Source organism: Protopterus annectens, chromosome 2.part2 (assembly GCF_019279795.1).
Source record: "Protopterus annectens isolate FY-2018-M chromosome 2.part2, PAN1.0, whole genome shotgun sequence".
NCBI lineage: Eukaryota > Metazoa > Chordata > Ceratodontiformes > Protopteridae > Protopterus > Protopterus annectens.
This window is the reverse complement of record NC_056730.1, coordinates 28,316,920-28,335,173: the sequence shown is the minus strand read 5'-3', so window position 1 is coordinate 28,335,173 and position 18,254 is coordinate 28,316,920. Positions and strand designations below refer to the sequence as shown.

The window sequence follows — 18,254 nt, the reverse complement described above, 5'->3', positions numbered from 1 at the left end:
AGTTGTGCATGCACAAACAGGTGTCCATTGCAGTCTATGGAAAGCCACCTTACATGACGTCAGATAGGGAAATACTAAATTCATTTGGGCCATGGTTTTAATAAGTTTACAAAGATATTTATTGAAAGAATGTCCCAAATAAATAAGGATGCACCTGTGCAAACTGCATTGACTGACAAAACACTTTAATAGAAGTTAGGAATGCAGATAAAACTAGTCTGATGCTCTGTTCCAAAGCAGTAGGGTAGTATACTAAAGAAACACAATTAAGACACGTACAAAATAAAACAGATACTTGATTTAAAAATCTCATACACTTTGAAATAAGCATTTGTAAACAGAGCTGCACAAGGCAGTGACAGTGTGTCACAGTAGGAGATTTTACTTGATAGGTCTTTAAATGGCTACTCGTTGAAAAATGTGGCACTCTTTTCCATCTTACGAAGTTGTTCACTAAAGTAACAGTCATTTAGCAATAGCAGACATTAAGGAAACATGCATGTCTGAAAATGTAAGGAAATAAAAAAAATAGGTCCTAGGTGCTACTTATTTAACTGCTGACTCATGGTTTCTACTTTCCAAACTGCACTGCACTGCATGAACAAAAGCATTGTTTCTGAAGAAATAACACAAATTCACAACAACAATGCTTGCATTGTGAAATAATACACAAAACCAGTTTAATGACAAACAAAATATCCATGCTGTTTAAGTCAAGGCATGATAAAGAAATGCCATATTATATTTTCTGTGGGTTTCATTGTCATGCTGTTTGAGCATCCTTTTGTAATGAGAATAAATATGCTTATATGCTAGCAGACAGGATTCTGAGTTGATGTAATTTTTTTATATTACTTTTTCTTTTAGCTTAAGAGATATTATTGAAGATCAGCCCGTGAAACCTAAGCTACAGTGCATCATGACAAACCCTTCTTTCTCTATGGTGACAGTGCAGTGTGAAGACAGTGGCATTGTCTGGGAGACAAGTTCGAGCAGATGTTCGACTCCCTGGAGTTCACAAGCTAGCACTACCTCAGATGTCTTCAGTGTAGAAAGTTCTTCCATTGGGTCCCCACATGGGAAGGTGATACTAATCATGGATGAAGATAGAATTAATCGTAAACGAACACTTAGATCATCAGAACGTGCCTCCCTCTCTCCGAGGCTAAAAAGTGGCATGGGCAATGGTTTGCATGAATCTGCAAGGTCTGCATTTAGTAATGTCCAAAGCAGGCCAACATTCAGCCGTTCTCCTGTTTTGCAAGCAGACAAAATGAGAAGTGATCCACCTATGTTCCCATCACACTCAATTGAATCTCACTCTTTTCTGGAGGAGCCTGTTCCACATGCTCCTGTTACAGCAAAACCAGTTTCTCCCAGAATTCCACGAGCATTTCTGAGATCAGAAGTAAAACCACTGCCTGAAGAAAAAGAAAATTTAGAAGAACCAGTTGCACATGCTCCTATTACAGCAAAACCAGCTTCTCCTCAATTTCCAAGAGCATTTTTGAAGTCAGAAGTAAAGCAAATGCAACCATTGCCAAAAAGAAAAGATAGTACTGAAGAACCAGTTGCATATGCCCCTGTTACAGCAAAACCAGCTTCTCCCCAACTCCCACGAGCATTTTTTAGACCTGAAGTACAACAGATTCAAACACTACCAGAAGAAAAGGGTGATGCAAACAAACCAGTTGCACATGCTCCAGTTTCAGCCCAGCCAGCATCACCGCAGACGCAAAGGGCAATACTTGGTCCAGGTGTACAGCAGGTGCAGCCTTCACTAGAAGCTAAAGAAACTATGGAAGGACTGATTGCACATGCTCCTGTTTCAGCAAAACCAGCTTCTCCCCGAACACCAAGGGCATTCTTTAAATCAGATGAAGAACTTCTGCAGCCCTCTGCAGAAACAAATGACACTGCACAGCTAGTTGCACATAATCCAGTTTCAGCTAAACCAGCATCACCACAAATACCTCGTGCACTTCTTCAGACAGAATTACAGCAGATACAACCTCTTCCTGAAAAGGGCATTCCAGAAGAATCTATGGCACAAAATCCACTTGAAGCCAAATCGCTGATGAAAGATAGTCATGTGAAAAGAGGAAGGAAAGGCTCTGGGGGATTAGTTAAAGCTGCTATACAGATGTTTAACACTGACCCAGATAACCTTGAAGATACATTGCCAAAATATTCCAAAAAGACTAAAAAGGCTCCAGATGTGCCACCTGAGTTAAATCTGGAGCAACATGAAGGCAAATCTTGTCTGATGCAGACTTCTAACCCACATTTTCAAAGAAGTCCTGAAAACATTGCTACTGAAAAGGACTACAGTTCAAATAATGGTTCTGTAAAGCTGCTTGACAGTACTAACCCATTTGCTACAGATACAGCTTCACTGGATGTAGACACTTGGAAGCAGCAGAATCCAATTCATTCACCTAGATTATTAACTTCTGAACACAATCCTTTTCCACAAGAGTCCATGCCAATATCTGCAGAAAAGCTAGCTGGTCCAGAAAATATCTCATATTTTCCTGAAATACCTGTGTCTGCTTCAGACCAGTTCTCAAATAATGCCCCTTCAGTATGCACTGACATGCTAAAACCAGAACAGAAAATGCATTTACATGACAGGGCAGAGCAGAGTTTGGGACATTCTCCAAGTTCTTTCCCAGCTGTAAATATAGATGATTCAGAAAAACAAATGATGTCAGTGTGCTCACCTACAGTAGACAGTGTTTTTTCCGATACTTTTCCAAACAACTTACTATCTAAGCCTCATGAAGCAATTATACAACATGGAAGTACATCTGCAAACGAAACAGCATTATTTAAACCATCTGAGCCGCAAGAAGATATTTCTGAAGAAGTTGAAGACCCTGAGGTTCAGAAAAATGTATTTAATATTATTTCTGAAGGCTATGAAATATTGAACATTATAGTACCACGTCACATCTATACTGTTGACCAAGAGGTGACTAGTCATATGCAAGATAAACTAGAATATCTGCAAGCAAATCCATTGATTAAATCAAAAACTGTTACTGAACAGACAGGCAAAAGTGATGAAGATGAAAAAGAAGAAACTGTGAACGACAGCGAAGTGAAAAAAGATGGAGAACAGGAGAATGAAAAGAAGCCGTCATCAGAGGAGCAGACGACAATGCCAACAGAAACTGGCGAAAGTAAAGTTGCCATAGATGTAGTTATAGATTCTGAAGTAAATAATGTTGAAAAGGAATGTTCTGTCGATGCTAGCTTGGATTCTTCAACAAATGACAATGAAATAGATTATCTTGAAAAGTATACTTTGATGGATGCAAATCTACCTCCCGAACTGCATATATTAAAACTGGTGGATGTTTTACATGAAGAAAGGCAAACAGCCAAAAGTGTGGAGGAAAAATATGAAATGATGTCTTCTCTTTCAGACAGTCACAGAGATGATGTGTTTGATGAGGGATTTGACATGTTAGAAAATGGTCTAGATGGAGCTTTTTATGGTTTAGCAGAACAGAGTAGTACATCACTACAGAGTAAAGAAAATGAAATGGTAGTGGATGGTTCTACAGTGAGTGTCACGGAAATGAAAAAGGATAAAAATGTTGCAGACAGTGTACTTAAACCAAGTGGAGTGCCTCTGTTTGACTCTGAGGAAGGAGTATTATCACGGTCTCTGCTAATTCCTGAACCAAAACCAATTAACCCTGAACTCTTGCAGGAGCCACCTGCTCTAGCCTTTCTGTATAAGGACCTATATGAGCAAGCTGTTGGAGAAAATAACAAGGAAGAAAGCGAACATTCTGATAATGAAAGTGTCGGATCTGCTTCATCTTTTCCTAGCAGACACTCTGACACTGATGAAGATTCTGGAATTTACTTTGAAAAATATAACTTAAAAGATGAAGTGGTGTTACTTTCAGGGAAAAAAGAAAAAGAATCTAAGTACAGGGATGATTCCTACCATGACAGGTTTGCTGGCTTTGAAGGTAGTGCATATTATTCAGAGTGCACAGTCAAGCATATTGATATCTTCTGTCGTGATCCAGACATTATGGCTACTGACACCGAAGAGCCGAAATTTGGTACAGTGATACCTTTAATAGAAACTGGGCTTTCAGAAAAGGAGGAGGAGGTTCAACAGGAACAAACTGTTGAGACCATGACTGTCCATGATTTGGGTTCAATGGCTTTGAAAGGAGACCACTTGTTTTCACATAAACATGGATCTGAAACTAGGTTTTCTGTTTTATCAGAACCAGATGAAATCATTGCTCATGTCATAGAATGTGAGCCATCAAATGATGCTGTAGATATTGAAAATGACCATGTATTGTATCCAAGTAGATATCAAGAAGAGGTAGATCAGAATGAGATAAATCTTCAAGACAACATGAGTAATGAAGCACACAAGGGAGAACATACAGTTAGTGAGTCTTCAGAAGCATATCAAGTGACTGATGGTTCTATTTATGCTGCATCTCATGGTGAAGAAGTTTTACATTCTGATTTAAGTGACCACCATCAGTTTTATGAAGAAGAAGAAGAAGAAGGAGAAACTGCTAAGGACACCACTATGGGTTATTCTGTTTTGCAGTTGGAGAAGGACCTAATAGAAGACAAGAAAGACCTTTCGACAGATCCTGATGAAAGTAAACCATTGGATGACTCCACTGATGTATTCAGCAGTGAGATAACAGAGGGCAGGATGTCTATTAAAGCAAAGGATGTGCAAAAAGTGGAGCCAATTGAGGATTCTACTCTGAATTTCTTAGAAGATGTAATGGAAGTCCCAGGATATAAGCAAGAAACTATTGCCAAGGAGGAATATGATGGAGCTGTCTGTCTGGATTCCACCGATGAGGTACATATGAAGCATTTGCTCATTCAGTCTAATGAAATTCCTGAAATGGAGGAGCCACGTGCAATAGAAATCTATCCAGGCACTGAACAAGAGATTAATGAGGTCACTAAAGAACAAGAGAGCATTGTTCAAGACCAGCTAGAGTCAACAATGACTGGATACATTGCTGATAATACAGCAGATAATGAAATGATACAAGAAAGAGAAAGAGTATTCATGCATCCTGAAGTATCTGATGATTTGCTTGTAAATGGAGGAAGTGTTTCAGAAATGCCCAAAACAGTATGTTCTGAGGAAGTTTTGGATGAAACGTTACAACTCACATCTGAAGATAATGTTGAACTTGCATATTCAGAGTCTGAGGAACCTTTAGATGTTGCATCATGCAATAAGAATTTGCAGGCTATTACTCATGGCTTTGAAAGCTTTCATGAAGAGATAAAACATGATGAGTGTGACAAAGAGATAGCTGAGGCACTAGACTATGAAATTGTTTCTGCAGAAGCATTTGTGCATGACGAAGAACCATCTGATTATGCAACTGAGGATTTGGTACTATATGAAGACAGAGAGTCATTAGAGCATCCTGAATATGGTTATGACTTTGCTGATGAATTAGAACAGGAGCTGCCTGTTGATGAAGAAGAGTCAGGATTTGAGATTGTAGAACATGAGGAGTTAACATATAAATCAGAGACACCACCACTGGAAAAAGAACCAGAAAAAGAACCACAAAAGCCACAAATTGATACGTATTGCAATGTCTGTAGATATCCAATTTCTGCTATTGAGAAACTGTTTGGTGACCACAAAGATCATGATGTCACAACATTGGATGATGCTGTGATACAGAGAAAGGTACGTTGTGGCTTAAAACTTTTATAGGAGGAGTTAAAATGTGTACAATTTAGGTACATTTAAAATGAACCATAGACTTTTCTATAGTTTCCAAATTACACTTGTGGTAAATGTAATAGCAGCATATACACCAAACATACAGTTCAAAAAGAATAGTCATGAAATACAGACAAGTCTATGATGGTAAAAATGAAATAATAAGAGTTGGTGTAAAAAACTGATAATTTTGAAGATAATGAATCCATATTTTTATGTTGGAAACCATAATGTTGTTTTTCTTCTTAGATGATCTGCATAAATACATGGATCACACAGTATATATAAAATTATGGCTGCAATGAATATTTCCTCAGAAATGTTAGACCAAAATCAAAATATAATTCAGAAATCATAACTTAAAAGGGGAAGGAAGAAAATGTGCAGGAAAATATGAATACTTTTGGTAATAGATCAAAGAAGTGAGTTGAAGTTACTTTTGACATTAAGAGATGGCAAGATCTGAGGACAGAATTGATTCATCTCTCCCAAGGCACTGAGATAACCGGTAGGGGTGTTAATGGATGCTGTAGTAGATTTAACAAATTCTTGGAAGAGGAGATGATCCTCAAGGAATGGAAGATAGCCATAGTGACTTTCCTGCATAATGAAATAGTAGTATGTAACCTCAAAAGCCATAAGCTAGTTAGCCTAACAGTGGTGGAAAAGGTCAAGGAGAAGATCTTGAGGGAACAAGCCCAACAGTGGTGGGAAAGGTCAAGGAGAGGATCTTCAGGGAACAAGCCCAACAGTGGTGGGAAAGGTCAAGGAGAAGATCTTGAGGAAACACTGATTAATTTTGTGAAGGAAAGCCTCCAGAGCAGCACCCAGCATGTGTTTACAACCCTGAAATCTGCCAAACTAACCTTATTTAGTTGTATCTTAGGATGACAGGGAGGTCATCAGGATGTTCTGCAGATACTGTCTACCTAGATCAAAGTAAAGCTTCCTTCTTTAAGTGGTAGACTACTGTTGGAGAAAAGAGACTGGGGTGCAAACTTTTGGAAAACTGATACACTGAGTGGAGAAATGGCTGGAAGATAAGCTAGGACTCGGGGAATTATTGTAAAGGGAGAACTGTCTAAGGGAAAGGAGGTGACTAGTTTGGTACAAGGGAAGACTGTCATGGGACACAATGCCTTTCGTATATATGTGTTAGACATAGCACTGTGGTAGAGAAGTGGATTAAGCTGTCTGTAGATGACACATAACTAGGGGAGCAGTGGAAGTTGTGGAAAGAGCCTAAAAGGGATTTAAAAAGGATAATGGCCTGTTCTGAAAGAAATAATTTAAAATTAACAAATTTAAGGTGCTTTAGCTAAGAAACAGAGATCCAGAAACTGAGATAAGCTGAGTAGGATCAGATTCCAATTAAGTTTCCATTTCAATGGAAGCTGATAATTTTCTTCTCAGTCAGTCTCAATGTTTGATGAATGTGGATCACCCATTCTGAATGATACCCCACATATAAAATTATAGCTAGTTATCTAAACTTAGACTTAGTTATGCGGCTCCAAATAATGGTGTAATTAATGCCATAGAAGATCATGAAGTTTTTATATGATGCTGTAAAATAAGGGTTGAAAGGACAAGATAAGCTAATCACAAATCACAAATCTGAAGAATCTATCAATGTGGTAATGAAGGTTGTAAGCATAAGCTAAGTGTGTGTGTGTGTGTGTGTGTGTGTGTGTGTGTGTGTGTGTGTGTGTGTGTGTGTGTTCAACTGAAAAATAAAACAGAAGTAAACAGTTACTGAATATCTGTTGTAGTTCTTTTCACCAGTAGATTATGATCAGGAACTGAATGTTAGAATCACAAATAGTAGTGTGTACAGATGATCCTCATACATAAATACAAGGCTCAATTGTATATGGTAGAATTTATGATCATGTTTATTTTTGAGGGTTGGTTCATAGGTTGGTACTAGGCTATTGGCCCTAAGGCCTATACAAGCCTAGCCATAACAATTCCATGGATATTTCTTCCCACAATATTTACTTTCCTGGACCCCTATCTAGCAGGGTGACAGATGTGATCCCTAGGGTGAATTTCCTATCTCCCATCCAATCATCAAGATTCCTTTTGAAGAGGGCCAAGGAGGCGCTCTGCTTGACATGTATGGGCAGTCTATTCCAGAGTATGGGGAGTCTCTGAGTCAAGAACCTATCTCTACATCATGTTTTGTTCATTGTGATGACAAGGTTTAGATCCCTGGAGCGTGTGGCTCTGAGGGATTGGGATTTCTCATTACAGCCGAGTGACGTCTACAGGCGTTTCTGCAGTTAACTCCTACTGCTCCTCTAGGCATCAAGTATTTCTTGTTTATATTTGCATTAATAATTCCAAACCCATGCTACATGCAGTGTATCAGAATATTTTATCTTGAAGCATATATGATTGCAAACCCAATTGTATTGATATATGACCTCTGTCAATAAGTATTTGTTAGAACTGTAAGGTGATAATGTCATTTTTTTAAAGGCTGAAGATGCACCCACTAGGAGTTAAAGGTATACACTCAAAAGAGCTCCGCTGGAGGGAATGAGTTAAGTTGAGCATGTCCAACAACTCAGGGTTTGACATGGCCTTGTATGTTAAGCAGAGATCGCCTCTGAGTAGACAATATGCCACAGAGTATAGCTAGAGTTTTTTTAGACAGTCAGTATAGGGCATCTGCTTTAGGTGTGTGATTCTTTTAGTGAGGTATTTCTGTGGTCTTTCCAGCTGTTGCAGATGTCTTGTGAGGTACATGCCAAATGGGTTGTTGTACTCTATAATGGGTCTAATGAGGGTTGAGTACAGTGGGACAATGACCTCCTTTTTTCTGGATGAAAAGCCCTTAGTGATGAGGTGTGCCACATAGAAGGATTTCCTGACTGTTGTGGTGATGTGGTTATCGAAGGTGAGACCACTGTCCACCTGTGTCCCTAAGTCTCTTATCACACTTTCGTTGTTTAGTGTACTGCCACCTATGTGGTAATTCATGGGTACATGGTTTTTCCCAAAGGGGATAACAATACATTTCTTGGCATTAAGCTTGAGCACATGGCTCTGGCACCAAGCATCTGTTTCTGTAAGGCCCTTTTGTAGAATATTCACATTATTTGCGGATTCAGTAATGGCTCCCAGTTTGTAGTCATCTGCGAACTTTGTTAGCCAGAGTCCATTAGTGTTGTCCTGTACTTCAGAGAAGTAGATGCCAAACAAGAGCGGTCCCAGGACTGAACCCTGAGGTACTCCACTTGTCACTTGTCTGGAACTGGATTTGGAGTCTGATCTGCTTATTTTTCACGATATGTGACAGATTATATGAAATTAATTTGCACAGTTCTATCTTATTTATTCATAAGGGCTTATAAAGCCTCTAGTGCCAAGTTATTATAATATAGTAAGAATTTGTTCAAATAATTTAAATATTTGCAGGTAGTCATATGATTAAGTATAATTATTTAGTAAACTAATGTTCATTATAATATATCAAGGTTTGATATATAGTGGATGGGTGCTATGGTCCTTTCATCTGCTCCACTGCCCACAACTAAATTATCTAATTCGAAAATCTGATGATCAAAGACATATGGAATCTTTGATCACATTACATGCAATAGATTAAAAGCTGAAAAAAAGCACACAAATATGAATCACTAAATTGGTCACTCACTCAACAGCACGGAGGAAATATGCACTAGTGCCCTGATTATGGACCTTCACCATACACACCCAAGAATAGCTTTGTACTGGACAACCCACTGGGCATAATTATTAGCCTAGCTAGACTATATAGACTCCTCAATGCTTTCCATTGCCCACTTGCCCACAGTAGCTGTACTTTAAATAAACTCTTACATTACTCCATTACACACAGACATGCACACACGCAAACACGTACGCACACGCGCGTATACACACACACACACACACACACACACACACACACACACACACACACACACACACACACACACACATTAATTTCCAGAGAAGACTGGTAATTTTCTGCAACACTACAGCCTTCTGTCCTGGCCCAAGGTAGTAAGCTGCTACTGGCCCAGATACTATTCCGCTGTTGCTAATAAGTCAAATAATTATAAATACAAATGGTCGTGTGTAGCAGTGCAGTCTGTTCAGTCAGAGGTGGATGCCAGCAGTTTGTCACTATTTAGCAATAAATGCCGTCTTAAAATTAATAAACAACTAGTTGATCAGCCACACAATTTTGAATGTAAATATATGTTGTGTCTTTCGGCTTATCCCCGGTTAGGGGTCGCCACAGCGGAACTCTGGTCTGCTAATGTTTGGGAGTGGATTTTTACATGTCGAGTTACCAGCCCTGGCACACAACCTTTAACGAAGGCACGCTCATTCACACGTCTCCACACAGAAGACGGTCTAGCTGAGAATCGAACGGGACAACGTCTTGCTGTGAGGCGACAACGCTACTGCAGCACCACTACCGCGGGACTTTGAATGTAAATATATAAAAATTCTTAATAAATAATGAATTATTAAATATCCAGAGCAATATAATTCTACGCAGAGAAAACAGAAAATCACTTTGAATAAACAGATTAGAAGAAGATTTGTCAACAGCTAGATCTTTCTTAGGTATCTCTTAACTACTGACGTAATGGTTAAGGTGTATTTACCTCACATACAAGATTCTCACCAAGGGAAATTGACTAGGCTTAAATGGCCATGAAGCTTGCTAGCCTAGTACTTACCTATGAATTAGGAAAAAAATAGTGAACCCTAATTCCAGACATTACAGACAGAGACATAACACAGAAACAAACTCACATGACTGTACACCAAAAGTGTCAGGATAGCTCTTCATATTGACTATCTGGGTTTCTGTCAGTTCAGCTATTTGGCCTATATATTTTCGTTACTGAAACCATAGATTCAGTTAAGTTTCACAATTGCATGCTAGTGAGCTTGTCTTCCTGCTGTAAGCAAGCTTTCTCCTTACAAAATTTCTAATAGTGTTTTCACAGCATTTAGCTTTCTACTTTAGTAATAGTCATAGATCTTATAATCAAGAGGCACAATAATTACAGTTTGTTTCACAGGACTGATAATACTTTTCTCATCCTATGTGTAATGCTGAATTTCTTAGCAGAAGGCAGTTACAAAGTCCATATAATTATTATAGATTACATAGAAAAAGGTCAGAGGTTCTCATATCTTTATATGCCACTGAAACACGCATGTTGCAGATTCAGTCACATATTTGTTTACCTGCTTCAAGTTATATAAGACTTAAGTGCTGCTCTTAGATCTGATACACCCTGACTTAGGGTGGTACTGTTAGTCTAGGGTTTTGCACCTACATTTTGGAGATCCATGAAGAGCACCACTACACCTAAATACACTAAGCACAGGATATTCATGTTGACTAAGGAAACGTGAAAAGGTTTTGATAATCATACCTACTTCTGGCAAAAGAATAAAGAACCTGAAGATAAGCGTTAAGTATATGAGAAGGACTAAGTGAAAGCTTATGCACTTGGATATTGGGGAGCAAATGGGACTATGCACAGTCGTGCTTGGAACACTTAGGGCAAATAGGGAACTCCTCAGCTTTTGGAATTATTTAAAAAAATAAAGAGGTTTAATGTATTTAATATATCCTTATATGGGGAAAGATGAAAAAGAGGAGACACAACAAAGAGGGAAACACAGCAGGAACCTATTAAGGAGGTTGTGTTGAAGGAAGTGGAAGAGCAGGGATATTATGTTTTTGTCAGATCCCAATTTTTTTTTCAATTTTTTATATAAGAGGGTAGTGTGGATGGAAAGTAGGTAACAGAGTGTAGAAAAAGAGGATAATTGAATGAAAGGAGTCCAGCCCAACAACAATCCTCAGTTTATTCATATCCCTATATTTTTTCATTTTTTTATATAAAAGAGTGATGTGAGTGGGAAGTAGGTAAGAAAGTGTAGGAAAGAGAATAATAGAATGAAGGAGGTGAAAAAGACTCCAGCCCAATAACAATCCTCATCCATAAGGCCTCAAACATTTCCACTGCCAGATGGTTTTGCGGTAGAGGACCCCAATGCTGAGGGTGTAGGGTCCTTTGGTGTCATGGTGGCTAGTGCCGACTCTGGCAGCAAGTCTTCCACCTGCTGAAGAGAAGCCTCAGTTGACTGAAGCCATCTGTTCATGACCTGCTCCACCATGTCCTCTGGCAAGCCCCAAAGCCCCTGTTCAGTGAGGCTTGCCAGGCTGCCACATGCCAGGTGGCCTACAAGACTGCTGCCACTGCCCTGATCCTATGAGGCTTCCCTGGATGATCAATGGGTAAGCATTCCTTAATCTAGGAGTTGCACAGCTGGGCTGCTCTTGAGGAATTTGGATATGTAAAAAATCAACAGAAATATGAGAGAAAGAAAACAAAGAAGGACAAAGGAATGCATAATTAAAATAAAAAAAAGAGAAAAAGGGGGGGGGTAATGAAAAAAACAATAAATTCACACATAATGTTAGACAGCATTCAGATTATTATTAACAATCAGTTTTATTTTTATAATTTTTTATTGAACTAAAACAAAATGTTTGGGAAGTGCTTATGCATACATGGACACTATGGTATAGGAAGTGCTTATGCATACTTGTGTATTGGGGGTAGGGGTGTTATCTGAAATCTTTCTACATACTTTCACTCTAGGTTCTACTTTAAACTGTTGCGATTTGCATGCCTACATTCCAGTTTCATGTAACAATCTGTGAATATTCTTCAGGCAGAAGTAGAAACAGTTTTTAACTAGCCTCTATGACACCACAATTGGGATAGATAATTTTAGTAATACTATTTTGGTTACCTTTGATGTGGTTGCTTTATTCATGTCCATCCCAAATAATAAGGGATTAGTGATGGTTAAAACTTTAATGATAGAACAAAAATTGGTGGACAAAAATAAAGCAGATTTGTTATGCATGCTGTTAGAAATAGTTCTTGATAACAATATTTTTCTATTTCAAAATATTTGCTACAAACAGACAACAGGCGTAGCAATGGGTACTAGCTGCGCCAATACTTATGCTAATTTGGTAATGGTAGCCTGGGAGTTAGAACATCTGTCATTAACACCTCAAATAATATATTATAAAAGGTTTGTGGATGACCTTTTTATTCTTTGGCAAGGTGATGAAATGTCTCTGTTTCGGTTTTATTAAAGAATCAATAACGGTATTGATTTTTTAAAATTCACCATGAAACACTCCCGGGAAAGTATAGATTACCTGGATGTTACTGTCCATGTTAAACAAGGGATTTGTAGCACCACAGTATACAGAAAACCCTGTTATAAACCATCTTATTTACACAGGGACAGCATGCATAATCCTAGAGTTTTCCACAATATTGTGAAAGGGCAAGCGATGAGTATTTCGAGACTGTGCTGCAACCAGGATATATATAATAATGAACTAATTAAAATGAAAACAAATTTTGTTAAAAGAGGTTATGATGAACTTGAAATTAACAAAACTTATAAGCAAGTGGACTTGCAAAGAGGAGGTCAAGCGAAACCCTATTTTTCACATAGACCAAGAGATCCTCAGAATATAAATTCCAAAACAGCACTTACTAAATTACCCATTATCCTACCTTATGCTATGAATGTGAATAGAATAGAACAGGTCATACCTCAAAATTGGCATATTTTGTTAATAGATGATCTTACTGCAAGTATAGTGGGTAGACAACCAACTTATGTATATAAGAATAAAAAATGCCTGAAACATTAATTATGTTATCCCACCACTTTGACTGAGAATAGAGAGGTGATGTGGCTAGACACAAGAAGATGTGGAAAATGTGCACAATGCCAATACATTGATGAATCGTGATTTTTTAGGCACCCTGACACTGGTTATTTATGGGAGCTAAGAAATTCTAGTACTTGCATATCTAAAAATCTAGTGTATATAGCCACCTGCATGGAGTGTTATTCATTCTATGTAGGTAAAACTAATCGTTCCCTTCGTGAACGAATTAGGGACCATATGTACTGCACATCTAAGCGGTTTATATATAGTGCTCTAGCCAAACATACTTTACAACTAGGAGAGAAACATCAGTTTTGGTTCCAAGTATTACAGCTACAAGAAATAAGTGTAAGAATGGGTGATCTAATTAATAATACAGAAACTTTAGAGAGTAAATGGATTTTAAGGCTAGGTGCACATAGGGGGCGTGGTCTTAATGACACAGTCCCTTTGAAACCCATACTAAAAAATAGAAGGATAAAATGAAATTAATTATTATTTTGGATGTTTATATTTATATTTATATTGATATTTATTTACCCATACATATCTACTGCCGCTAAGGCATTTCATTACTTAGCATTCATTGTATTCTGTCCTCACTGTTACGTTTTAATAGCATTTGTATTTCATTGCACTGCATGCGTTTTACTGAGCACTTAATGCTTAAAGTTTAGCTTAGCTGTTGAAAATTCCTTTCTAGTGAACTAATTGTCTTGTTTAATTGATTGATTGCTTCAGTTTAGCTATAGGTTACTTTTTAATTGTTTTAGTGTTTTAGCTATTTAAATCCAAGAATAATGGATTTTTGAATATACGTCTGAAGACGCGGATTTTTATTGCCGTGAAAGCGCTTATGTTTCCTTTGGCCTAATAAATACTTGGATTTTTTACATCAATTTTACCCTGTTGCCTTCCCGATTCTCGTCTTGGTTTGGGTGTGTTCGCATTTACAACTTAAAAGTAGTAATACACAAGTATTCAGGGAAACACTGATAAAAAAATGAAAGATAAAAATGAGTATCCTGCCATCTAAACAAACATCACTGCCACTTCACCCTTACCACTGCACAAAAAGATGATGCTTTTGTCTCTAAGGCCACAAATTATTGTGTGTGTGACAAAATGAAATAATTTGATGTCTAGTACCTCAGCAAATCACATAGTTCAAACTGAGGAAACATTGTTTACTATAAAAAAAATATGATACATTTTCCTTCGATTGCAAGGTTATGAACTCGTGTTAAGTACTGAAGTAACACTTTTTGCTAATTGTACTACTTCAGGATATTCACTCCATGCATGCTTAGGCATACCATCTCATTAGGATGTAATGTGCAGATCAGTTTAAAATGTGATTATTACTTATATGATGCCTTACAGTATCACTGAACAGGAGTCACTGAGCACTCAGGCACGGCTTTTACAAACAACAATATGAATACCTGTTCTAAAAAATATATATATAATTTAAAAATGGTAAGGAATGTCTGAAGAACACTGACAGTAGGCCATGTACCACACAGCACAGCAGACAGGTATCACTACAGGCATTGATTATACTCAGTGTGTTTTTACTAGAAAGGAAACACTAACCTGAATGTCATAGTCCATAGTTCTGGACTACATGCAAGCTCTTTACCTGTGCAACCATATGTTGTACAAGAGCCTGCCATATGGGGTCCCTTACTACTGCTACTGGCTGATCACTTTTAGTCATAGCAAAACTGGAACTGAGAAAAAAATATGGGTGGGACAAAACAAAGGAATATGGTTTAGTATTCAGCAATACATTTTACCATGAATAATTACTGAAATAAAATAAAAAAATTAAACAAAAATATTTTTCTAAGTGCCAAAAAGATGACCATTGGGCATCCTACCATGAAAGGAACAGGCAGTAAAGTGAGCTAGTATGCCAAAAAAACAATTCCTGGCACTTTAACTTTTCAGAGTTCTGCATTGTCTTAATTTTTGTCTGATTGAATTATTTTATATATTTGCTGTCTGAATTATTTTATATATTTGCTGGCATTGTATTTTTGCTTTCTCTTCTGAAACTGGTTTCCCCCCTATTTCTGTGGTGGTGTTAAAGTTCATAAAACTGGTCTAACAGCTTTTTTGTTATCTGATTGCTTCAAGGCTTGCTGATTTAAAATAGCCCCTGTTTGTAAATTCCTGCATACACTGTTAGAAACTCCTTGTATTCTGACTGAAGAGTGCTTTCAAACAATCTTGAAATATAATCGCTAATAAGTATAATTCTTGGCACTTTAACTTTTCAAAGTTCTGCATTGTCTTAATTTTTGCCTGACTGAATTATTTTATATATTTGCTGACTGAATTATTTTATATATTTGCTGGCATTGCTTTTTTGTTTCTGATCTCTTCTGAAACTGTTTTTTACCCTATTCCTGTGGTGTTTGTTATAGTTGGTGGCTTTGCAGTTGCCCACCCTACTGTAAATTTGATCTGGGACACTCCTCCCAGTCTAGTGTTCATTCTACCTAATACAGAGTGAACATTTGAGAAGGTCAACCCACTTAGGTTCTTAACCTTAAATTATCTTCTGCTCCCCTTCCTCCCCTTGCACTTTACTAATGAAAAAAAAAATCTCCTTGTGTTCTGAGTGCTGATTGTGCTTCTCAGCTGATAAGTATATTTTTTGGCACTTCTTAACTGTTCAGAGTTGAATAAAACAACAACTGAATTTAGTTCAGAATACATTTAGAATAAATTGCATTTATTTAAACTGTATTTGCTTTAATACTGCTACACACTCAAGTGTGCTAGCTTGCACCATCATTGACTTGTTTTAGTGCTGTTTTCTGAAAAAAAAAAACTAAGCTTGTTTCCTGCCTTTCCTGTCATTCGTCTAGTCCAGATACAGATTTGCTGTATCCAGGACTGTTGGTAAGCTTCTGAGCCCCCCAAGCCTTTTTTTGTTGGAGGGAAGCCTTCTATCTTATCAGTGGGAGCTGTAAGCACTAGGTAGCCTATCTTCCATAAGAGGAGTGGTTTCTGGCCCAGAAATTGTAGATTATTGGCCGTTTGGACAGTTTTTCCATCTCCTTCAACTTCTGGTTTAAAAGCCTGCATTTGCACTTGTTTCTTGCCTTTCCTGTAACTAGTCTAGTCAAGATACAGATTTGTTGTATCCAGGACTGTTGGCAAGCTTCTGAGCCCCCCAAGCTTTTCTGTGTTGGAGGGAAGCCTTCTAGCTTATCAGTGGGAGTGGTAAGTACTAGGTAGCATATCTACCACAAGAGGAATGGTTTCTGGCCCAGAAATTGCAGTTATTGGCCGTTTGGGCAGTTTTTCCATCTCTTTCAACTTTCTGGTTTAAAAGCCAGCATTTGTGCTTGTTCCCCACCTTTCCTGTAACTAGTCTAGTCCAGGTGCAGATTTGCTGTATCCAGGACTGTTTGTAAGCTTCTGAGCCCCCAAGCCTTTCTGTGTTGGAGGGAAGCCTTCTAGCTTATCAGTGGGAGTGGTAGGTACTTGGTAACCTGTTTACCACAACAGGAGTAGTTTTGGGCCCAGAAATTGTAGTTTATTGACCATTTGGGCAGTTTTTCCATCTCTTTCAACTTTCGGGTTTAAAAGCCCACATTTGTGCTTGCTTCCCGTCTTTCCTGTAACTAGTCTAGTCCAGATACAGATTTGCTGTATCCAGGACTGTTGGTAAGCTTCTGTGCCCCCCAAGCCTTTCTGTGTTGGAGGAAAGCCATCTAGCTTATCAGTGAGATTTACTGTATCCAGGACTGTTTGTAAGCTTCTGAGCAGTGCCAAAGTCTGTTCTTCAATTTTTCCCTTATATCTGCTAGTTCTCTCCTCTCATGCCTTTTTACTAGCTTATTAGTTTAGCACTTTACCGGACTTCTTGTAGCAATTATTGTAACACACAAAAGTGCTACCATAACTAGAAGTTCCACAAGGAAACAGCTTCAGTATTTATTAATGCCCACCCTTCCAGACATGTCTAAAGATCAATTCCCTGTGCTTTTTCCTATTAATCCGGTGAACTTGGGCATCCTGAGGCAATGTAGCAACTGCCTCATGTACACTGATAACCATCTCCTCTTACCTCCCAGCACTCACACTTGTGAGAAATGCACTTATATATCCAAATTGGAAGCCACACACTCTCCAGCCAAGACCAGAATAGCTGGTCAAGAGGAGAAGGTCAACACTTACACCACACCACATGGAACACATAGCCCTCCAGAACACACACCAGCACTACCTTCACATAAAAACACAAACCACACACCCACCTTTGCAGAGGCTGTCAATAAAAATCTACCCAAACAGAAGAGACCTCCAAGGCAGAAATGCACCCGACCACCACAACACAACACTAATCACAAGGCACATAGCTCTCCTAAACAATGTGCCACTCAACAAAAGCCCCTAAGGCAAAACAGCATGCCCAACACACTAGTCATAGGTGACTCGATAGTGAGGCACACTGATGTTCCATTCATTAGGTTGAATAAGGAGAAAGGGGCAGTCAGCTGCCTGTCAGACACCCAGATCCGTCACATAATGCATGCAATAAGGACCCTCAACAGCAGGTGCAAATATGACTCTGTCATTATACATGTGGGTGTGAATGACCTGAGACATACCTCCCTGGACTACATGAAAAGAGACATGCAGGAGCTCTTGGATTATGTAGCCCAGGTGGGTATGACCCCAGCCCTATGAGCAGCATCCTAC

At 38.4% G+C, this 18,254-nt stretch overlaps 1 protein-coding gene across 1 annotated transcript in view; it reads left to right on the top strand.

Annotated features, from left to right (window-relative positions):
- The window catches only part of CMYA5 (cardiomyopathy associated 5), a 704,220-nt gene that overhangs the window by 137,844 nt on the left and 548,122 nt on the right, over window positions 1-18,254 (top strand). The window contains exon 2 of the mRNA XM_044063710.1: window positions 868-5,722. Coding sequence (XP_043919645.1) covers window positions 868-5,722 — 4,855 coding nt within the window. The remainder of the gene's footprint in view (window positions 1-867; window positions 5,723-18,254) is intronic.